Source organism: Prunus mume, linkage group LG4, assembly GCF_029339155.1.
Source record: "Prunus mume cultivar Tortuosa linkage group LG4, ASM2933915v1, whole genome shotgun sequence".
Classification (NCBI taxonomy): domain Eukaryota; kingdom Viridiplantae; phylum Streptophyta; class Magnoliopsida; order Rosales; family Rosaceae; genus Prunus; species Prunus mume.
Window position 1 is genome coordinate 14,032,831 of NC_142701.1, and position 24,254 is coordinate 14,057,084.

The 24,254-nt window shown below is 36.5% G+C and overlaps 2 protein-coding genes across 3 annotated transcripts; one reads left to right on the forward strand and one right to left on the reverse strand.

Annotated features, from left to right (window-relative positions):
- The first annotated feature begins 312 nt into the window (after positions 1–312).
- Positions 313–10,256, forward strand: LOC103327557 (1-phosphatidylinositol-3-phosphate 5-kinase FAB1B). The gene is given in 13 exon segments (XM_008229889.2): positions 313–825; positions 1,331–2,294; positions 2,577–3,314; positions 4,111–4,264; positions 4,391–4,735; positions 5,061–5,945; positions 6,031–6,362; positions 6,683–6,806; positions 6,891–7,061; positions 7,467–7,737; positions 7,740–8,977; positions 9,158–9,424; positions 9,574–10,256. Coding segments are annotated over 12 exon segments (5,469 nt in total). The 5' UTR covers positions 313–825; positions 1,331–1,674; the 3' UTR covers positions 9,898–10,256.
- Positions 10,257–10,852: 596 nt separating this feature from the next.
- On the reverse strand, positions 10,853–11,958 carry LOC103327556 (LL-diaminopimelate aminotransferase). 2 transcript variants are annotated; one of them, XM_008229888.2, is made up of 3 exons: positions 11,605–11,958; positions 11,256–11,383; positions 10,853–11,137 (listed from the first exon to the last, which is right to left on the reverse strand). In XM_008229888.2, exons 1-3 carry the CDS (start codon positions 11,758–11,760, stop codon positions 11,062–11,064), a joined length of 360 nt encoding a protein of 119 aa, XP_008228110.2. In that variant the 5' UTR covers positions 11,761–11,958; the 3' UTR covers positions 10,853–11,061. The 2 variants fall into 2 exon arrangements, with proteins under 2 accessions (XP_008228110.2, XP_008228109.2); XM_008229887.2 differs by having other exon boundaries at positions 10,853–11,132; positions 11,605–11,950.
- Between the last annotated feature and the right edge of the window lie 12,296 nt (positions 11,959–24,254).

The window sequence follows — 24,254 nt, forward strand, 5'->3', positions numbered from 1 at the left end:
TTGCTTCTTTTTTTTGGGGGTGAAATTTTGCTTGTGGTTTTGGACAATGACTTTAAATTACTAAAGTGCACACAGGTGCCAGTCGGAGTGAAAACGTAACACGTACACAAAATCTATGTTCCTGCAGGAACACACGCCGAGGATACTTTCGATATTTCGCCAACTAATTAATGCTCAGAGTTGGCTCTGACTTGTAAGAAAGCGACGTCGTTTTTGGATAAAGAGAAAAAAAAATAGTGGAAAAAAAAGAAGAAAATAATTAATTTTGATTAAAATGGTAAGCTAGCAAGCACGTTAATAGGGGCGTGTGTATCTCTGCCACAGGAAAAAAAAAATAAAAAAATATTGAGAAGGGAGAAAAAGCACGAAACAGAAATTCAAAAAAAATAAAATAAAAAAACAATACTCAATCTGATATTCGAGTTCTTCGCATATATAACGAGATTTTTTGTCTTCGGATTGTTGCTGCTATTCAATGTGGTGTGCATGCATACAAACAAACACGAGGGACTGGATTCAGAGAATTGATATTGCAAAATCGACGAAGATGGTAGCTGTTATATTATTGCTCTGAGACTTTCTGGGTACAAAAAAAATTGGCGCCTTGGATCGAGAATTGAAGCGTTTGGGCATTGAATTGGGGACGAATCGATTTCTGGGTACGAGGGTTTTCGCAGCTTTCCTCTACCGACCAACCCGTCTCTGTCATTCTCTTGGAGCTTTTGGTTTGTCTCGGTTTCTCGGGGGCACGTGGCGGCAATCTTTCGGTTTTCACTGGAGGAAGATCTGATTGCGGTTTCATCTTCGTTTTACTTGAATCACAAGGTAAAATTTTAACCCAATTGTACCAAAAAAGAAGGGACTTGTTTTTTTTTTTTTTTGGGTTTTTGAATTTTTTGTTTCTTAGTAGCAGAGTTTGTGTGTGTATAGACAAATAACGTTTCTTTTTTATGTTGGTGTTACTTGGGGATTGTTTTTGAATGTGTGGTTTGTTTTTGCATAGGGGGACTTATTGGGTTACGCGTGGGAGTGATTGGAGACAGATGGGTGTGAGTTGGGTCACAGAAAGAAGCGTGCTTTAATCTCAATGGTAGTGGTTAAGAAGGTGTTTGGGGTTTTGAGCTTCTGGGTTTTCTCAATCCAGTGTTCCTCTTTGTGTTCATTTTAACTTTGGGACTCGGGTTAGTTTTGTGTGGCAAATTGAGCTGTAGTCTGAGGAATATTTTTTTTTTGGGATCAGAAGTTGAATTGTGCGGGAAGTAGGATCTTGGTGTACAAATTTGAATTTAAGATTAACTCAAGGTATGCCTTGTTTTTTCTTTCTTGCCAGGTTCTGTTAGAGAAGTCATCTCTTGAATTGAAATAGAGAGCCAGGAGCTGCCTTAGTTCTTTCAGAAGTTGCTGCCGATGGGTGATTGACGAGCAAAGAATAAATGCGCCAAGTGTTAATCAGAAACTTTAGTGTTTTGATTTTGGTAGGCTTCTTTCATTTGGGGTGAATTTTGCCCAGTTTCTATCAAGAACATGATTGTTAAGAGCGGTGATAAGAATATTTAGTGTTTTAATTTTGGCATTGTTTGGGCACTCCACCTTTCATTGTGGTAAATTGGTCAACCATCTAGAGTTTGGCTTGTTAAGAGTGGCAAATGAGCAGGGCAGCAGAGTCGTTTGTCGATGGCTGCGCCCAACAAGGTATTCTCTTATTTCATTTCCATGCTGAAATCGTTGATCCCTTGGCGTTCAGAGCCAGCTAACGTTTCGAGGGATTTTTGGATGCCTGATGGTAGCTGTAGGGTATGCTACGAGTGTGATGCACAGTTCACTGTATTTAACCGTAAACATCATTGTCGACTTTGTGGACGAGTTTTCTGTGCTAAGTGTACAGGAAACTCAATTCCTGCCCCTTCTGGTGACCCAAGGACAGATCGGGAAGATTGGGAGAAGATTCGTGTATGCAATTATTGTTACAAGCAACGGGAGCAAGGCATAGCTATTCCTGATAATGGAATCTCAATTAACAACATAGATCTTAGTACATCGCCATCAGAAACAAGTTTTGTTAGCTTTAAGTCTTGCTGCACTGCTAGCAGTAGTAGCTTCACTCTTAACTCAATGCCATATTCAGCTGGACCATGTCAACGACACCAACATAGTCCTGGTTTTAGCCCGTGTCAATCATCTCTAATGAGTACTAGCACAGAAAAGCAAAGCAAATTCACATCATGGAGAAGCAATGATTTTGTAGCAGATATAGGGGATCCATCGACAAACCATTATGAAATTTCAACAACCCGGTTTGTATCTCCTTTGTGCTTCATGTTGGATCCTCACTAGGACATGTCTAAAGCCCTTGTTTACATATTCTTTCATCCAGAAACTTCTTGTTATTATTACTCCAATTGTGAACTGCATTTTAAGTTATTGATGATCCTGATTCTATGCATAATTTAGAAGAAGATAACAACGAATAAAATTAAAAAGTTTATCTGTTATTTAAGCTTAGAAATTGATATATACTTAGTAGTGTTGTTAAGCAGCTAGTAGCTACTAATTGGTTATTTATTCTTTGGCATCAGGAGTGATGATGATGATGTTGAGTATGGTGTATATCAGTCAGATTCGAAGAATTATCCTCATGCCAATGACTACTATAGTCACATTGAGTTTGATGAGATGAGCAATGACGATGGATCAAATAAGGTGCATCCTGATGGTGAGAATATTGATGCAAAGAATTTAAGCAGCTCCTCATTACTTCACAGTTTTGACTCACAGAGTTTGGAGGAAATCCCACAGCTTGGAAAAAAAGAAGATGAGCATGATACTGGTGATGAATGTGAGGCATCTTCCTCATTATATTCTCCAGGGGATATTGATGCAGAACCTGTGGATTTTGAGAACAATGGACTGCTCTGGCTCCCCCCGGAACCAGAAGATGAAGAAGATGAAAGGGAAACAGTTTTGGTTGATGATGATGATGATGGTGATGCTACAGGAGAGTGGGGGCGTTTACGTGCATCAAGCAGTTTTGGAAGTGGGGAGTATCGCAATAGGGACCGGTCGGGTGAGGAGCACAAGAGGGCCATGAAGAATGTGGTTGATGGACACTTTAGGGCTTTGGTAGCTCAGCTATTGCAGGTTGAGAACCTTCCTATCGGCCAGGAAGGAGAAAGTGAAGGTTGGCTGGAGATCATTACATCTCTGTCTTGGGAGGCTGCTACACTATTAAAGCCAGATATGAGCAAAGGTGGAGGGATGGACCCAGGTGGTTATGTAAAAGTTAAATGCATAGCTTCTGGATCTCGATGCGATAGGTAAATGGTGCATTATGATTTGGATATATCATTTATACTTCTACTACACATCATTGATTTAATGGCTTTATTTTTATGCAAGAATGATAAATTGAACATGGGTGAAGCTGTATGAGCGCAAATTACTATTGCATAGTTATCCACTTTGTAATAACAAAAGAAGAGATATTTCAATAATCATTTTAAAGAGAATTCTCTATTTAGATCTAAAAGGTACCGGTGTTTCTTTTCTATGAATGCAAGACTATTCAATCTCTACTTCTTAATTCATATTTAATGAATAGAGCTAAGTTTTCTCTACTATTTTAAGTGGATTTGTTCTTATGAATTATTGCAATGCATATTTAACATGAATTAAACTGCCAGGGATGTTCTTGGATATGATACTGTCCGGTTCATAGTTGTAGGTCTGTAATATTTTCTGTTTTTGAGCTTCTGCCTACTTAGATTGTACTGACGAGTTTGAGGGGAAAAAAGAAAGAAGCCCTGCATTAGATTGTACTGACGAGTTTGAAGAAAGATTGCACGTGCCGTTGTCATGTGATCCATGAGTTTATGCCTACTTAGATTGTACTGATGAGTAACTTTTTTTTAATGGAAAAAAGAAAGAAAATCCTGCACTTTAATTCAAATGTGTGTATTTATTGTAGTTGATATGTGGGGAATTATAGCTCCAGTGTTATGGATTTGACTATTGCCCTCCCCGTCCTCTGAATCAAAATATAAAGAATATTGTTGCTGTAGAAGCTTTGAAAAGGTTGTTTGTTTTCTAAGGTTTTAATTGCTTTTCTTCTAGTATGGTGGTCAAAGGAGTTGTGTGTAAGAAAAATGTGGCTCATCGACGAATGACATCAAAAATAGAGAAACCTCGGTTTATGATCCTTGGTGGCGCTCTTGAGTACCAGCGTGTGTCTAACCTCTTGTCAAGTTTTGATACTCTGTTGCAGCAGGTTGTGATTGTCTAATCTTCTCTCCTCTTAGTTTTTCACTTGATGGTCTCTAGTGCATTGGAAACTATGTTTTTTCCTTAATTACCAAAAACAAAATCATTCTTATGCGCTTATATCCTTTTCTAGGAGATGGACCACTTAAAGATGGCAGTAGCAAAGATCGATGCACACCAACCAGATGTCCTTCTTGTAGAGAAATCAGTTTCTCGATATGCTCAGGAATATCTTCTTGCAAAAGACATATCACTTGTTCTGAATATCAAGAGGCCACTTTTAGAGCGCGTAGCTCGCTGCACAGGTGCTCAGATAGTGCCGTCAATTGATCATCTCTCATCACAAAAGTTGGGCTACTGCGATTTATTTCATGTGGAGAGGTTCCTGGAAGATCTTGGTTCTGCCGGTCAGGGTGGGAAAAAACTGGTGAAGACATTGATGTATTTTGAAGGCTGCCCGAAGCCATTGGGTTGTACTGTAAGTCCTCAAAACTAACATATGATAGGGACCATGATCACTTTATAACAAATTGAATAAGGTAAAAGTTCAAAAGGCTTATAAATAGCATGGTTGCACGCATCCATCCACAAAGATGATGGCTATCAGTTGTTTGCGGGTAGTGGTTCCTGATCATTTTGCCAAGACCCGCAGAATTGTGGTCTCAGGCTACTCCCCAACTACACCTATTTATGAAGATTTTTTTAATATGACGCTCAACAAATTTGTTATCCTTGTATACTGTACATGCAATTCTGCAATGCTGTGACGTATTCATTTATCTATCTTGTCTATGCCATTCCAGATTTTACTTAGAGGTGCTAATGGGGATGAGTTGAAAAAAGTGAAGCATGTGGTTCAGTATGGGATTTTCGCGGCATATCACTTGGGTTTGGAGACATCATTCCTTGCTGATGAAGGAGCCTCTCTGCCGGAGCTCCCATTAAATTCTCCAATAACTGTGGCACTTCCAGATAAAGCATCAAGCATTGAGAGGTCCATCTCAACAGTACCTGGTTTTAGTGTTGCTGTCAATGGACAGTCTCTGGGAGTTCAACCTCACAATGAGCCACGAAGATCCAACAGTGTCCCAGTTTCAGATTTGAATTCAGCCATTAACAGTATACAGCCTTGTGTACTTAGTGGTCGTACCTCTCTACCCACGCATCCCACTTCACGTTTCACCAATTCTACTGCTTTATACTCTGCCGCGTCTGGGAATGTTTCAGATTCTTATCATAATAGTCTTTCTCCTTACCACATATTTGATGATCAAAATGAAATGGGTTCTAAAGAATCTTCGGTGGTGAAAGCTTCTGCAATAAAAAATGGCTCTGATATGATGTCTAATCATCTCATTGTCAATAGCATGAGGCCTTTAGAGGCTGTGGGACAAGGTATCTTGGCCAACACCCAAAATGATCAGAGTGTAAGTATTGGAAATCAACTAGGTAGTTCAGACAATTCATTGCTTCATCAAGATGGTAATACCCAGGTTGAGGACCCAGAACCTATGAATGAAGAGTTTCCTCCGTCACCTTCTGACCATCAGAGCATTTTGGTTTCCTTGTCATCCCGGTGCGTGTGGAAGGGGACTGTCTGTGAGAGGTCTCATCTGTTTCGAATAAAATACTATGGCAGTTTTGATAAACCTTTAGGACGGTTTTTACGGGACCATTTATTTGATCTGGTGAGTTCTTTTTGACTTTTATGTTCTTTCTTTTTTGGAACTTTGCGATACAACTTGAAACTGAAAACGCTTAACTATATGTCAGAGTTATCAATGCCATTCTTGCGAGATGCCATCAGAAGCACATGTTCATTGTTATACTCATCGACAGGGTACACTCACTATATCTGTTAAGAAGCTACCAGAAATTCTCTTACCTGGTGAGAAGGAAGGAAGGATCTGGATGTGGCACAGATGCTTGAGGTGTCCAAGGATCAATGGATTCCCTCCGGCTACTCGCAGAATAGTGATGTCTGATGCTGCATGGGGTTTATCATTTGGGAAGTTTTTGGAGCTCAGTTTTTCAAACCATGCGGCTGCAAGCAGGGTGGCGAGCTGTGGCCATTCTTTACATAGAGATTGTCTTCGTTTCTATGGGTACTTTCGCTGTCTCCCATAATTTGAACATGTGGTAACATACAAATTACAATATGATTGATATGATAGTTTTTTCTTCTGTGTGTTGGGTTGAACCTGACTCTGTTGGTAATGCATAATTCAGTTGGACGATGTTAGCCTCCCACTTTTATCATCTCTCGTTAAATTTCAAGTATATGCTAAAAATAACTTCATCATGGCCAGTCAAGTAGTCACACGACTAGCACATACCAAACTGATATGCGGGTTGAATGATAATTTCCTAAAAATCTCTCTCTCTCTCTCTCTCTCTCTCTCACTGTCAATGTGCACTCATTCAGATTTGGGAAAATGGTTGCTTGCTTTCGGTATGCATCAATTGATGTTCATTCTGTCTACCTTCCACCTGCCAAACTGGATTTCAATTATGAGAAGCAGGAATGGATACAAAAAGAAACAGATGAGGTACAATTGCCATATATTTGGATATTTCATGATTGCATTCCATTATTGCTTTATGTAGCTGATTTGTTTATCTGGTTATATTAGGTTGTTGAACGGGCAGAGCTTCTTTTTTCTGAAGTACTTAATGCTCTTCGTCAAATTGCGGAGAAAAGATCTGGTTCAGGGTCATATACTAGTGGCATGGTAACACCTGAATCTAGACACCAAATTGTGGAACTGGAAGGAATGTTACAAAAGGAGAAGGTGGAATTTGAGGTGAGGCCTTCAATTATTCATGTGCCAAGCCTTAGTTACTGAATTTCATGTCAAGAATCTAAGCTTTTTGCATGGCTAGTTGATATATATAGACTTTTTCTTTTCCTTTTCTTTTCCACTGCACATTATCTGGATGAACCAGATATAATACTTTATCAATCAAGTTCCTTGTATGCATTCTGATTCATCTACAAGCTCCTTTAATGTAACATGAGTGATGGAAGTATCTTTGATTGTCACAAAACTTTCTTGTCACTTTTATGTATAATCTTGTAGGTTTTATAGTTTCATTTACATCAATATAGTCTTGTCGATGAAGATGGTATTCTAACCAGTCTTTATATATGAAATAATTCTGTTTTTTTGATAATTGGCTTATCATATTTTTGTTGACGCTTTTTTTAGGAATTACTCCAAAAAACTTTGAACAGGGAAGCTAGAAAGGGACAACCTGTTATTGACATTCTGGAGATCAATCGATTGCGAAGGCAGTTACTTTTCCAATCTTATATGTGGGACCACCGCTTGATTTATGCAGCCAATTTAGATAACAACAGCCTCCAGGACGGTTTGAACAGCTCAGTTCCCGATGAGCGGAAACCTGTGGTTAATAATGGAAATATTGCTGATGTGAATGTGGCAATAAAGCCAGGAAAATGTTATAATAGTTGTGATTCCTTTTAGTGGATGCAATGCTTAACAAAGAATTTGACCATGGAGGAGACTTTGGTAGCACTGCCGATACTGACATGGTTTACAAAGAGAGAGACATTGGTCAAGATTCAAATAATGAAAAAGAAGATCAAGCTAATCTCCCTGGTGAAGTGAGCATCTGTGATCAATCTGAACCTTTGAAACCAAGGACAAGTATGCGTAGGACTCTCTCTGATGGCCAGTTTCCTATAATGGATTTGTCAGATACCCTTGACACAGCATGGACCGGCGAAAATCAAAGTGGAATTGGAATAGCAAAGGACAATACCTGTGCAGTTCCTGTTTTAGCAATGGCAGATTCAAATGCCTCTCCAGTGAAAGAGGGATTAAATTTAGACCATGCAGAATACCAGAATGGTCCCAAGGTTGCCCATTCTGTTTCACCTGCATTGTCAACCAAGGGGTCTGAGAATATGGAAGACTCTGTAAGCTGGTTAAAAATGCCCTTTTTAAATTTCTATCGTGGGTTCAATAAGAATTTTTTATCTGCTGCTCAGAAGCTTGACACACTTGGTGAATACAATCCAGTCTATGTTTCATCCTTTCGGGAGTTGGAACTGGAAGGTGGGGCAAGGCTGCTTCTTCCCGTGGGTGTTAATGATACTGTTGTCCCTGTATATGATGATGAGCCCACAAGTCTTATAGCTTATGCCCTTGTATCACCAGATTATCATTTGCAAACAAGTGATGAGGGGGATGCTAGTTTTTCTGATTCACTGACTATGCAGTCACACCATCCTGATGATGACACAGCTTCTGAATCTCATAGAAGCTTCGGGTCTACTGAGGAAAGCATTTTATCTTTATCTGGATCTCGTAACTCCCTGGGTTTGGATCCGCTTTCGTATACAAAGGCTTTGCATGCAAGAGTTTCCTTTGGAGATGATGGCCCACTTGGTAAGGTTAAATACTCTGTGACATGTTACTATGCACATCGTTTTGAAGCCTTAAGGAGGATTTGTTGTCCTTCTGAGCTTGACTTTGTAAGATCCCTTAGTCGTTGTAAAAAGTGGGGAGCCCAAGGTGGGAAGAGCAATGTCTTTTTTGCTAAAACCTCGGATGACCGGTTTATCATCAAACAAGTCACCAAGACAGAGCTGGAATCTTTCATAAAATTCGCTCCGGGATATTTCAAGTACCTATCTGAATCAATTGGCACAGGAAGTCCAACATGCCTAGCAAAGATTCTGGGGATATATCAGGTACTTTAGTGTTAACCTCCAAAGCTGTCAACTATTCTAGTCAGATTAACCTGACAACTTTAGTAACAACTATTTTCTACTACTACTGCAACTACTAGATATTGATACCGTATCTTGCTGCATCAGCTACATTATTTTTCTTGATACTTACTCTTTCTGTGGTTGCATTTGTATTGAAAGGTTACATCAAAGCATCTTAAGGGAGGGAAAGAATCAAAGACAGATGTTTTGGTTATGGAGAATCTTCTATTTGGAAGGAATGTGACGCGGCTCTATGATCTCAAAGGATCTTCACGGTCTCGTTACAATCCTGATTCTAGTGGGAGCAACAAAGTTCTGCTGGATCAGAACTTGATTGAAGCAATGCCGACATCTCCAATATTTGTGGGAAACAAGGCAAAACGTTTGTTGGAGAGAGCTGTGTGGAATGACACTGCTTTTCTTGCTGTAAGTTTTAAAACTCTCCTCTTTTTGTATGCACTTGCATGCCTTGTATGAGCATGTTCTGATTGGGGTATCCTGTATTCCCGTACAGTGTGTACTAAACATAGATTAATCCCTTACCCATTCTAATGTCTTTACCGGTGCTGATGCAGTCAATTGATGTAATGGATTATTCATTACTGGTTGGGGTGGATGAAGAGAAGCATGAGTTAGTACTTGGAATCATTGATTTTATGAGGCAATACACATGGGATAAGCACCTTGAAACTTGGGTTAAAGCTTCAGGCATCCTTGGTGGACCAAAGAACGCATCTCCAACTGTAATTTCACCAAAGCAATACAAGAAAAGGTTCAGGAAAGCAATGACAACCTACTTTTTGATGGTTCCAGATCAGTGGTCTCCTCCCTCTATTGTTCCAAGTACATCCCATTCTGATTTCGGTGAAGATGCACATGGTGGTAATTCGGTTGAATGACACTGTGAGTCAGTCCACGTGTACATTTAAAGGATGTGATTCAGGAATTGACCCTGCCACATGATTACATTTTTTCGTCATTCATTCACTTTCCTTTCTTTTTTGATATCCCAATTCTTTTGTATAGCAGTATCATTTGCATTTCATCTTTGCATGAGAAATTCATGATTTTTTTTTTTGGTCATAGAGAAATTCATGATTATTTTGTTAGAAGATGCAGAAGAAGGCCGTCGAAGCCATGGAAATTTTGGTCGGGGATGTATAATTGGATGACCTCTCCTTGAAATCCTTATAGGAATATGATTCTTGATGTATTTAGCATTACAACATCTATATTCAGTGAATCTTTTAGTCGTGTATATCTGTACATTAGATTGATGTTAATTTGCAATTCAATTTTGCTCTCTTCCAAAGTTTGGTTTGTTGGTTCATGCGGCTGAGTCTCTATGTGCATGTGTGCCCTTGTGTGTTTTTTAAACTGGTGACCAGAACCATGACTTCCGAGTCTAAAAGTGAAAAGCTTGTGGACTGGCATATCTGCCAGTGGACCTGCAGCTGTTCCAGTACTAAAAGGATTGTTCATATCTTGACATAAATAAAGGACGGTTCTAGTCAAATGTCGTTAAGAAAACCCAAGCATAGGGCTTGGTCAAAGAACACCAAAAAGAAAAGAAAATATAAATTTATATTATCTTTTATTATCCATGTAATTGCTTATTGAAATGAGTGAATTAGTGAACTGGTTTTCATATAGACCCTTTTGTTTTCGCATACGTTACACGGATGTTAAAACTCGAGTTCATGAGCAATTATTCCAAACCTACTATACTTGTGGGTCCTTTGAAAATATATCGGGGAAGGAGAAAGCATTGGGAATTTGACCCTCTACATTCTGGGAAAAAAGAAGAAAAAAAAAAAAACTGTGCTTCAAAGACATTGCATTTATGCATATGCATGATATTCAATTATATGATTCATTGAAGGATATGCCTTTCTTTATACATATGTTACATAATTATAATTGGGGGCATATTAAAGTTGTGGAACCATTTTATATGATTTGACGAGAGACTTGACACTTGGGTTGAGCTGATTAGCGGTGAGTGTTGGAGCCGTTGCAGTTTTTGATGTCCTCTTGCAGAACACTGCCTTTATCAGCACGGTTTAATTCTGTGTCTGTGATAAAATTAAGCCACCTTTGTTGTTGAAGTAGATCAAAGATCTCAGCGTCTCTGCTGAACTTGACCAAAACCAGTAAATAATCAGATGAGCCTAAAGTAAACTAGGTGATCAATTTCATAATCCATGCTTAATTGTGTTAAGATTGTGATTAAGATTATGATTAATTGATCATCTACCTGGGTTGACAACCTGTTCTTGGATTCTGTTGGTGATAATATCTAGGACCCTCATCAAATCCTTCACAAATTATTTCACCTCTGTCATCTTTGTAGCAAATAATTCCATTGGACCGATCCTCAAAAACCTGTAAAAAGAAAAGAAAAAAAAATACAATCAGATATTAACAAGAAATGTTTGTTGAACAAATCCCATTTCACCCCATTTTGTTTTAGAAAAGAAAAAAAAAAGTTGGTGACTGATGCTGATTTTCAAGGTCGTCTTCTGTGAAAAAAAGTAGTTGTGCAGTTAAAATTCTTGCCTCAGTGACTGGAAACAGGAAAATTAGTGAGAAAAAAAAATACTGACCTCTTCTCTCAAGGAGCATCTGATCTTGAGTGTAGAGCTTTTGATCTTGACAGAAACTTGACAGTGTTTGAGCCTCAAAACTCTGCTGAAAGGCCTTATTGCTGGACCAGATTTTTGGGTTGGGATACAAGGAGAGAAGCAACATGTTGCCGCCATTGATCTTATGTGACAGAAAGAAGAGGAAGAAGAAGAAGAAGCAGTGGATGAGGAAGAAGAAGTTGTACTGTATTGTTGGTGGGGGCTATGGCTTAACCAGAAATAGAATGATGCTCTAGTCGTATAAGTATTTTTCTGGTTTTGCAGGATGATCAAGTACAGATATAAAATTCAATTATTGATGGGTTATGTCTTATCATGGTGCATTATATTAGTAAATATAGAACTCTTGGGCCCATCTTGCTTATCTTCTACCTGTTGTTGCCGGTGAAACCCAAGTTAGCTTGTTGGTTGATGCTCTGCCTGTTTTGAGATCATTGGTTGGTGGGGTCTTTTCATAAATTCTTAATAAGTCATCCATGGAATTTACAGAGAATTTATTCTTTCTTTTATTCTTTTTTCTCTTTTTGCTGGGGTATTTTTATGTTCATCTGTTTGTTTTGACAAAACCAAAAAAGAAGAAAGAAAAAGAAAGGACAATTAAATATGGACAAACAATAATATTATGAGATGGAGAAAGTTGTATAAAATAGAAGATGCGCAAGGAGAGCCCTTGGCTATTTTTGTAGGAGTGATGATGTTGCAACATCATTCAATTTGCGATGTCTAGTGACTGAATATAATAAATTATCCTTGCTTTTACTTGTAACTTGCTCAGCTATTGGCTCTGCATCAGACTTCTTCTACACCAGCAATTTTTTTTAGAAACAAAAAATTATCTATCAATCAAAATCAAGGGTTCATAGAATAATAATCTCTTCTTTATTCTTATACCGTTGTCCGAGGCAGTGTTTTCCAACTAGACTTACCACCACGCCTGCCCATCGCATCACCGCCCATGGAGTAAAAGGCTTTAAAAAGAAATGGAATATCTTATGCAGGAGAAGAATTTGCCTACACCCGTATGATCTGTGTGCCATTCATATGATATACCAAGTGTGAGACATCCGTTTCATGAAACGAACGTAAGCACGTATCTTTCTTTCAACAGAAAATGTGACTTTTCAATGAGAGCTTACCTTCAACATGACCACATTAATATGGCTATATGATGATCGTGTAATCATGGAGCATGTGTTTTGGTGTTGTTCCACTATGAGCATTTCTATATGAAGTGCACAGCAACAAGAACATAGCCTTGATGCAGAGATAATGTAAACAAATTTTTAAGAGGTTGGGATAAGCAATTTAAAAGTAGTAATTATTACATATCACCTTTCATTTTTCTCCTTCGGATGTAACCCGTCGTGTCTTATTATTATAGGATCATGACATCAAATGTCAACATGGCTCTAAGTACTTGTTACTATATTTAAATGTGCAGTATCTAGTTTTTCAATGTTTGTGTCTGGTTTAAGAACTAGGAAGAGGAGGAGAGTCAAATGTTAGGCAAACTAAACGAATCAAAAAGGTCCTTTTGAGGTGATGCGGTTTCCCTGTCGTGCAAGTTTTCTTCTCTTTAAATTCAATTCTTGAAGATTTTAGCCTCATGTCATGTGCATTTAAGACATATTGATCAATGTGCTTGCTTGCTTGCTTGCATCAAAGCCAGCCTTTCTTCATCAATTTATTATTCAGAATCTATGCATCTCCTAAATGGACCATGATCCCTTGTATTCTTTATATATTAAAAAAACACGCACATAATGAGATTCAAATTGAATTGAAAGCACCGAGTTGAAATGCAAGTGAAATTAAGCACAAAATACGTATGGTATATTTTCATCTTACCCTACTTGAAGGTTGGGTAAAGGCCGACTACGTACCTTTACCATCGATTTAATCCAACTTGCATGATAAGGTAGGGAGATTTTTTCATTTTCATGGTTATATTTCACAGAGTATACCCAAACACAAGAGTTCGTCAGGTCCTCCAATTGTATATATGTGAGTCGTGACCCCTCACTCAGGTCATCCCAATTGTAAGCATCATCAAATTTTTTTGGTCTGATTGTAAGCATCATCAATAAAACCAGACAGAAATGTAATACAAAAACATGCAACTCTAACCATTACCCCTCACTTAAGTCATCCAAGTGATTTTTTATCAGAAATGATATTTGAGGGAATATCTAAAAATTAGACAATTCGGAGCATTAAAAGACAATGTATGGTGGACTCCACAAACGTTTTGTGGGATAACTCCACATTGTACTTCAAAAATATGAATTGTCTATCTTGCAGACATTCCTTTAAAGATCATCTCTGCAAAAGATCACTTGAATCTGACATCATTTGACCATTCAATTAATAATTGTAATTTTAGTATTTTCTTGAATAATTGTGTTTGTCTATTTTGTTGGTCACAACTAGTTACTGAAACTGTTTTCAATTTGTCTAATTTTTTGCAAGAATGAATTATGAATAAAGACTTAAAAAAATTAGACGGTTTGGATCGTCGAAAAAAAAAAATTTGTAAAGACCCTAAAAGGCACCCTTCAATTAAATTTGAGGGATATAGTCCCCTTATATTTAGGGATCCCTTAAATACCCTACGATTTTTTTTCAACGATCCAAACTGTCTATTTTTCAAGTCTTCATTCAGATATCATCCTTGCAAAAAAACATGCAAATTGAAAATCATTAAGGCATCTAATTGTGACTAACAAAATAGACGAACACGGTGCTTCAAAAAAAATACTATAATAATAACCATCTAATTAAGTGGTCAAATGATTTCGGATTCAAGTAATTTTTTGTAAAGATGATCTTTTAGGTAATATCTACAAACTAGACAGTTAGGATCATTGAAATACAATGAATGGTGAGTCATACAAAGATGTCCCTTAAATAAGCTTATTTGATAAATTTTCAACTGAAGCGTGCTATATATATAATATATATATATATATATATATGAACAAATGAAGTGCAATCACCCATCAACTATACATAAAGTCGCAATCATTTAATTTTGTAGCTCTCTAAAAATGATTTAAAATTTTATTTCTTATGAATATTAATATAGAGCAAGCGTGGTTCTTTTTGAAACAAATTGGCCGAATCATGAATTAGTTTATAAGTGGTATCTTATAATCATAACACAAAACTAATAAGAGTCTAATTAAATTATAACATGTATGCCGCTATGACTAGACGAAAGCGTAATGAATATATATCATATAAATTGAACCAAGATGATGTTGATTGTTATACATGTGTGTGTATATGCGTTTGTTTTAAGGAATTAAACTAAATCCTCGTTCAATTTATTGAACATGCTTCCTCAAAACCATTCATCCTTGTGAGTCTTTCACTATTCTTTGTTTTTCTCCAAGATACCTCATCTTATCTAACTTATGGTCCTTATGTTTTGGGACATAGTTGTTTCAATCATGTAGAATTTTAGCTAATGGGAATTATGAGAATAACTTGATTTCATTACTGACAAAAAAAATATCTAAAGACACACCAGATTCAAGCTATCAAAGTGCAATCGTTGGTAGCACATCAAAATATGCAACAGAAGAAAATACTTTCATATATGGGTTAGCACAATGTTGGAATTTTACTAGAGATGGCACGTAATATGCATCATGCAAAAATTGTCTCAATGCAGCACTTGAAAATATTCGTGAGTGTTGTCGTCTCAATCGAGGAACAATAATCTGAATGGTAGGTTGCCTCTTAAAATACTCGGATTCAGACTTTTTGGGTAAAATTAACACTAACAAAAGGATTTATGGAAAAAGTTTTATATTCATTAATGATTCTATGATTCCGAGAAGAACGAAGATGAAGATGATTTCTCTTTCGCCTACACCAATCCTGACGGATCGCTGATTTCGCTGACAATATATTCCAAAATGGCCAGATCCATATGGTGTTCCCGATTTTCAACCGGGATCTCCTGTTCACCGATGGCGATTCTTCCGAGCCAATGGCGATTCTTACAAACCTTCAATCTCCAAACTCATTCTTAATCTGATTGTGCTCTCAAATGTTAAATTGGCTAGTTGAAACCATATTGTCAAATTCTAGGCAGCAATGTAGTTGAAGATGTTTGAACAAATCAACCTCCAAACTCATTCAGTATGGCAAGGAAACTAATTTTTTTGTTCTTTAGTCGTTGTTAGTTTTTTAGTTAAAAGTTTGAGAATATTATGGATTTATGATTTAGTTGTTCTCTTAGAGCAGCTCTAGCGCTACATCAAACTCAGGCAAGAGGCCCCCCGACCAAGCTCCAGCGTGAGACAACAAGATCGGGCAAGCCTGGTCCTACTAGCTGGGCAAGCCCAAGGGTAGCCCGAGGGCGTGGACGTCGGTGACGTCACCCCGATGAATCCAACGGGTATGTGCCACGTGTCGCAACCGGGACTCTCCGATTTGTTTTTTTCCAAAATCCGACGGTCCTCCTCGTTTTTGGCTAAAAAAAATAAAATTCTGAATTTTTAAAAAATACCAAAAAATTCTGTATTTTTTCCCTATAAATACCTAACCATTTTATTTACTTTCCACACTAAATCTTCATACAATTTCTTCTTCCATCCAATATTTTTTACAAATTTATAAATAAACCCAACTCTAGACATGTATATATTCTAGACATGTATTTTCCACACCAATTCTCCATACAAACTCTTCTCCTTCCAATATTTTTTACTCTACACTCACATTTTTCACTTTCCACACCAATTCTCCATACAAACTCTTCTCCTTCCAATATTTTTTACTCTCCACTCACATTTTTCTACTACTTTCCATTTGTATAAAAAAAAAAAACAAAACAAATGGCATCTTCTGTCGAAGCCAGGAGGCTCGTGGACAACTCAGGAAGATATTGCATTGTATTCAGTCTTGGGTGAACGTTAGTCATGACACTATCACGGGCAATGAGATGAAGTTCCATCATATGTGGAGAAAAATTCATGGAGAATTTTGTCAAAGATTGGGTTCCATTCGAACTGAAATGGCCTTGTCTAGTAGATGAAAACTTCTGAATAAAGAGTTAGGGAAATGGAGAAATGCTTTGACAAAAGCAATGGAGAACATTTGAAGCGGTCAAAATCTTACCGATGAGGTAAAATATTTATAATTGCCATTTTAATCAATTTAATGTAACTTTTGTTTATTGCATATTCTATTTCTTTTTCTTGCATAATCTTTTTTTTTTTTTGCATTTCCAATTTGTCTATATTTTCTTGCATAATCAATTTTATTCTTGCATTTCAAAATAGTTTATATTTTCTTGCATAATTTTTTTTCTTGCACTTCCAATTATTTATTTTTAATAGATCATACAAGCACAAATGTGGTTCGATGCCATGGGGCAAGGCAAAAAAAGTTTTGTGCATTTCCAATGTTGGGAAGTTATGAAGGATTGTTCGAGATTCAAAATTATTCCCACCGGTCCGCGTGTTGTGTTGAATGAGATGCCGCTCCAAGATTTGCCATCAACCGATTCGCCATTGGACTCCCCAATGGAAACGGAGTCACCACTCCACGTCCGCAGAGACCAATTGGGAGAAATGCGGCAAAGGACAATAGAAGGGGCACATCGAACAATGAATGTGTACAATTATTGGAGCAAATAGCTAAGAACACCTCACTAAGAATTGAGAGAGACTTGAAAAGAGATGAAGTGGACATGGCACGAGAGGAAGCATTTGTAATTCAATAGCAGCAGGCACAAGAAAAAGACATGAATGATAGAGAGATGAAAATCATAACCATGGATACGAGCCATATGTCTCCTGAAACAAAGGCCTATTGGAAGCATAGACGAAGGGATGTGATGAGAAGAAAACTTTTCCATGACAATGGACCTAGCAATACGGATTGGTTAAATGATGAAAACCATTAGGTTGTATTGAAACACATTTGCCATATGTTGTATTGTTGTATTGTTGTATTATCCTTTAATTTGTTGTATTGTTTCCTTTTTATTCAATAAAAAAAGCATTAAATAATATGACTATTTATTAAAAACATTTGAGCATCAAAACAAAGATTAATTAAAAACAAACCTTAATTTATTGCAAACAACACACAAAACAAACCATACATAAAAGCATAATAATAGTAAAAAGTAAAATTCCAAAAAACACCTCACACAAAATAAAGCATAATTAAAAACAAAGCATAATTCCAAACAAAGCACTAATCTTGACTTCATCCATTGTGATTGCCTTTCATCTCCCACAAGTGCTCGATCAAGTCAACTTGACGTCTCTCGTGAACATATGAAGATTGCATTTCTTGATAACGATCAATCATGGGGTTGTTGAATCGACCATCCCGAACTAACGGTTCGGGCTCCATTGGTAGTCCATTTGGTCCATTATCGGCCCTTCATATATTCTTGTCAACGCCTATATTCATGGGATCAAGTTCAAACACCTCTGGAGCATTGTAGTCATACTCATCCTCCACAATCATGTTGTGGAGGATGATGCAAGTCATCATAATACTCCGCAGCACTCCTTATCTAGCATCCGAGCAGCACCCCTAATAATTGCTCAATGAGCTTGCAAGATACTGAAACATCTTTCCACGTCTTTCATGTAACCTTCTTGAAATGAAGCAAAGCATCTTTCCTTCTTGGATTGGGGATTCAGAATTGTTTTCACGAATGTCGTCCGCCTAGGATAAATTCCGTCGGCAAGGTAGTATACACCAGAGTATATGGTATTGGCCAAGGACATTGAGGTCACTCTGATATCCGGTAACCCCGAAGAAGGCATGCCAAACCCAACAGTCAAATAAAGCTACGGCCTCCAAAATTATACTTTTTTGGCCATTCCGATTCCCGTATTCTCATTGCCAAGCAGTAGGACAATTCTTCCACTGCCAATGCATGCAATCGATGCTTCCAATCATTCTTGGGAAACCTCGAGCCTCGCCTTTTTGTAGAAGCCTTTGTAGGTCCCTCGACGTGGGTTTGCGAAGGTATTCCCTCATGTACAAATTTTCCACTGCATCACAGAATCTCACCAAGCACTCTAGGATAGTAAATTTTCCCATATTTGCAATCTCATCCACCTGCTCTGCAGATGCCCCATAAGCAAGCATCCGCAAAGCAGCTGTGAGTTTTTGCTCCTGGATAAGACCCAAAACTCAACATCATGCTTTTGAATGAAGTATATGTCGTAACTACAAATATCATGCATGATTTTTTGGAACAAATGTGGTTGCATCCTATATCTTTCTCGAGACTTAGAAATAGGATATAACGAATTTGGGATAAAGTAATCCTCCAAGATATTCTTACCCCGAGACTCCCTACGTCTGTCCAGATTCGGGGCACGACGACGACGGTGTTGCTTGATTGATTAAGCATACACACCGCTACTGCAAGCATTTGTTCCTCTTCTTCATCGGTGTCCCGATCTTCTTCAGCATGTCTACACCGGATTTCTTCCCTTTCTTTCTGTTGCCTCTCCAACACCCTCCTCAAGTTTGACATTGAGAGTAGAATATGTTTTGTAAAATCTGAGAAATGAAGGAATAGATAAGAGATGGTGTGAGATGTATGAGTTGATGGTGTAGTTTTATAGAGATATTCAGAAGATAGAGATGACAAGTGACACAATTTTAGAGGGTGAAAATCTTATATGAAATCTGATATTATAATTTTTTAAAAATATATGAAAATCTTATCTGATATGGGACACGTGGCACAATTTTAGAGGTGAAAATCTTATCTGAAATCTAAGATTATAAATTTTTTTAAAATATTCTGAAAATCTTATCTGACATGGGACACATGGCACAATTTTAGATGGTGAAAATCTTATCTGAAATCGGAGATTATAATTTTTTTTAATGAATATCCGAAAATTTTATCTGGAATAAGACACGTGGCAACTGAGATTCTCATCCGAAAATCTTTTCTGAAAAATAATGGACACGTGACAACCAAAAATCTTATCCAAAAATTTAATTACAAAAGATTATCAAAATTAATAGTTTAAAGTATAAAAAAAAATAAGAAATAAAGTACAATGAATTATATTTGCCTTAGACTTAGCCCTCATGGGTGGAACCACAAATGGCAAGGCTGACATTATTCACGTGAATAGCAGCAACCCTTACTTGCCCTTACCTTAGACTTAGCCCTTATGGGTGGAGATGCTCTTATGACTTAAAAACACTACAGCTCATCTACTTATGGATTTCTTGGTTTTGATTTCACATTAGGGTTTTGATTAGTGCTTTGGGTATTTGTTTCATTTTTTGATGAAGGTAGTGGGTATTTGTTTCATTTTCAATGATAATGATAGTGATAATGAATGTCAATTGGGTATTTGTTTCATTTTCAATGATAATGATGTGATAATGAATGTCAATTGGATATTTGAGTTTCTCATACTATCAGAAGTTTGCGATCCCTGTTTGCCTATTAAAAGAATGTATTGAAACGTTTGTAAGTTGAATATAAGAAGGTTTAGTTGTAATATTTATGTATCATGCATGCTTTTTAAATTTCTTTATAAAATGTCCTTAGTGTTCTTGTCTCTTGCTAAATTGATGTGGAAAAGCTATGTAGAGAATAAGTTTTTCGATAATGTTTCTGTTTGAATTAAATTTCCTTTGGCTCATTATGTCATGCTCTGTTTATAGGCTCTTGATAAGATTAGATTTGAGAGTTTGATTGACAAAAGCAAGCTCGATGGTCAGCCAGAGCTCTTCGCCCACTTCATCCCCAACAAAAACAATAATACCTTAACTATTATTGATAGTGGTATTGGAATGACTAAAGTTGGTAAGGTATACAATTTGTTATCTTAAGTGGTATGAACAGTTGTTATACATATTTTCAGTAACAAAGCGTGCTATATATTTTGCTTCTATATATAGCTATGTACTTGAAGTTTATGATATGCATAATGTCACATCCCGGGTTCGATGTGGGATGTTACAATCCACCCCTCTTAGGAGCCCGATATCCTCATCAGCACACTCGCACCACACGGCAGAGTGGCTCTGATACCAAATTATCACATCCATGGATCAGCTCCGCCGTAGCACGATATTGTCCTCCTTGGGCCCCTCTCTGCCCTCAAGTTTTGTTTCTGGAAACTCATGAGCAACTTCTCAGTGGAGTTCACACATCCTATGATTTCTCTAGCCCCAACTCATTTAACTTCGAAGAGTTCTCATGACTCCAAACCCAATTAGCTCCCAAAAGGCCTCATGCTAGATGGAGGCAGGCATGTACATATAAAGCATATCACCCCTTCTCCGTTGGTCGATGTGGGATGTTACACAGAATGTGATTTTTACTTGGAAGAGAGTTCTATGACATAGTATTAACAGTGTGTTTGTTTTTTTTCCTTGTAAAGGTATTTTCATTTGTCTTTGTGATTGTTGTGTTGAAATTGTGGACAATTGGAGGTGATTTTTGCAAAGGATATCAGATGTCTTGATGGGCTTCTTTGGGTTTTTTATATATAGTTTTTTGTATGAAATGATATTAATAATTTACTTTATAACATGATATTAACAATGTACTTCGGGCTTTTTGGGCTTGTTTTGCGTTTTTTGTGTTGGGCTTGTTTTAAGTTAATGAGTGGCAGTCATGTAATTTATAGGAACTTCAACACTTATTTCTTATGTAGTAAATGGTTTTTTGGTATGTTTCTAAAGTGCATTCCATGTTGGGGGGGTTTAATTTATAATTTCAACCCCTATTTTAGGTATCTTACTAAAGCTCCCTATTTAATTCTCATATACTCAGTTTAGTAATATTATAAATGAAAATGTGTCTTTCACATTTCAATTAAAAATGAATTAATATTGCATATTTGGGTTAGATAAGTTGGTAAGGGCAGTGAGTTCATCCCCTTGCACCCACGTTCGAATCACTCTTCCTGTAAATTAGATTAATTTAGACTAATAATTTTTTTATTCTTTTAAAAAAAGATAAACTTAATATCATATACATTACAATCACTACTTCCTCTAAGACGAGGGTTTGTGTATTTTCGTGGTCCAACCACATGGCTCCAAATCAAATTAACGTTTGGTTTACTTACAATTCATATATTATGACATATGGAGAAAAAACTAGCCAACATTCTTGTTTTGAACCAAAATTAAAATATCAAACAAGTGTGGAACATCCGTTTCATAGAACGGCTGTAGGTAAATTTTTCTTGTTAGACGGAATATGTGACTTCTTAATGAGAACTTACCTTCAATGAGAACATGACAATATTCATGTGTAATCATGGACTTTGTGTTTTGATGATGATCCACCTATGGCATTTCTATTATGTCCATCCAAATTTCTATGACGTGACTTGCATATGGTCAGTTTTTGAGAATGAGTCCAAATATATATAAACATTTTGAAATGGTTAATGATTCCATGTTGGTTCAAAATAGCTTTGATCAATTATTGAACCAATTAAGGTCAAAAATTGCTCCTGAGCAGATGTATGTTGTTGGAAACAAAAGATTATCAAAGAAGATATGCATTTCTAGTTTGCTTGAATGCACTGGGGACATTTCATACATGAATTGTAAGAATTGTTTTCGCATTAGAATAAGAAAACTTCAAAATTATAATCATGAAACGAGAGGTGGACATGCTATTTATAAAAGTTGTTACATAATGTTTGAATTTTACGGCTTTTACGGCTTGTAAAAGTTAGCACTCATAGCCTTAAATCTAGGGTAATTAAAATAATAGGAGGTCTTCCAATGTAATTCTCATATCGTTCTTAATGACTGGCACAAGCTTTTAACAATATAAATCGAATTGGCAATTAAGCTCTCGTTATCCCTTTATACACATGGTTTACATTAGTCATGATAAGAACCCAAACAGATTACCTACTTCGATTAGCATTTTTAATGACTTTTTACATAACAAAAAGACATACTTCGATTTCATAATGGACCAACCAAAAGCACTTCTTTAGAAACAATGACACACTTCGACTTCTGCCTACTTCATCTGTTGTTAGGTGAATCCATCTCTTTTTTTTCTTTTTTTTTACAACAAAATAAAAAATAAAAAAGGTTTGCCGACTTTGTGTGTGTTTATTTATTTATCCCTAACATATTCTCTGACATGGTCTTCTTTATGCAAAAGTCAATGATACTCATGTCGTCTTTCTCATCATATAACATCTAAAATCCAAATAGACAATGCATTCTCTCCAATGTCGCCATCTTCCATTCATTTCGTTAAATAAGATTGAAGTGTTTAAACTAAATTAGAGAGCCATAAATAAGATTAAAGTGTTTTAACTCCATGCACCCCTTTCTTCTTTACTTCGCTCCCACATGTTTTACTTAAATCACTAAACACTTGCCTTATCTTTCAAAGTAACATAAATTTCTTATCTAATTATTAAAAAAATATTTCCTTACTTACTCATTGTACATGAGAAAAATCAAAGATGATGCTTCATAAAGTCTTGTATGCTTTTAAAAATTCTAAATGTCATTATGAAGAAAACTCTACATATGTATGTAAATATGTATGGCCCTTTTTTTTCATGTTATTCTTTTGTTTTTAGTGGAACAAATGAAGTGTGATATCCTGTCAACTATACATAAAGCTACAATTATGGTCAACAGAGTCTAATCTAGTAGAAAAGAGTCTTAACTTGCAGATCAACGATCTCAAGTTTAAACCCATGTGACATATTGGTAGTGTGTGTGTGTGAAAGAGAGAGAGAGAGAGAGAGAGAGAGAGAGAGAGAAATTCTCCCTCCCCCAATATTGCATGTATAAAATATATATATATATATATATATAAACTACAATCATTTTGTAACTCTCCAATGAGAAATGATTTAAAATTTGAATTTCTTATGTATACACTGTACACATATGGAGCAAACATGACTGTTTATTAAACGAATTGGCCAAATCATGAATTAGTATATAAGTAGTATGTTACAATCATAAAGCAAAACTAACAAGAACCTCTAATTATATTATGGCATGTATACCACTACGACTCTAGCAAAGTGTAATACATATATCATACAATTCTTTAAAACTTAACTTGCACACAATTACATGTGTTTTTAAGAGATATTTACTACAGAAAAAAATTAGGCATGGTCCCACTGTGTTAACAGGATCTATCTTAGTGAAAAAGAATTTTTATTGGTAAGTAAGTGATATTAGGTTCAAACTCATTTGGCACCTTGGTAGTGTGTGTGAGAAATTCTCCTACTCTCCCAATATGGTTGGTATAAAAAAAATATGGTTCCACTACAAGCTTGATCGAGTATGATGAAGTTCCCTAATTGCATCTTCAATTGACTTTTAGCAATCATTTTGTTCCTCTTGCTATGCAAGTGTATATTACATTTATCTTTTCTTTTCTAGAAGATAAAAGTCTAATGACAAACTTTTTCCTAGAACCTGGACTTGATACCAATTCAGATTTTGATAGTTCTCAACTATCAATCTCACATTGATGTCAAACATCAATCTCTCGTATTAAGGCTCATATTATCAATTTAGTGATAGTGAAATGAATTTTTTTTCTTTCCATATTTGTATTAAAGATAACTTAACAACATATA

Bases quoted from the DNA above. Each gene is read 5' to 3' on its own strand.
- LOC103327556 (XM_008229887.2), bottom strand. From the start codon at position 11,760: ATGGCGGCAACATGTTGCTTCTCTCCTTGTATCCCAACCCAAAAATCT. The intron at 11,384-11,604 runs GTCAGTATTTTT...TTCTTTTTACAG, and splicing joins GATGCTCCTTGAGAGAAGAG to GTTTTTGAGGATCGGTCCAA. The intron at 11,133-11,255 runs GTAGATGATCAA...GGTCAAGTTCAG, and splicing joins AGAACAGGTTGTCAACCCAG to CAGAGACGCTGAGATCTTTG.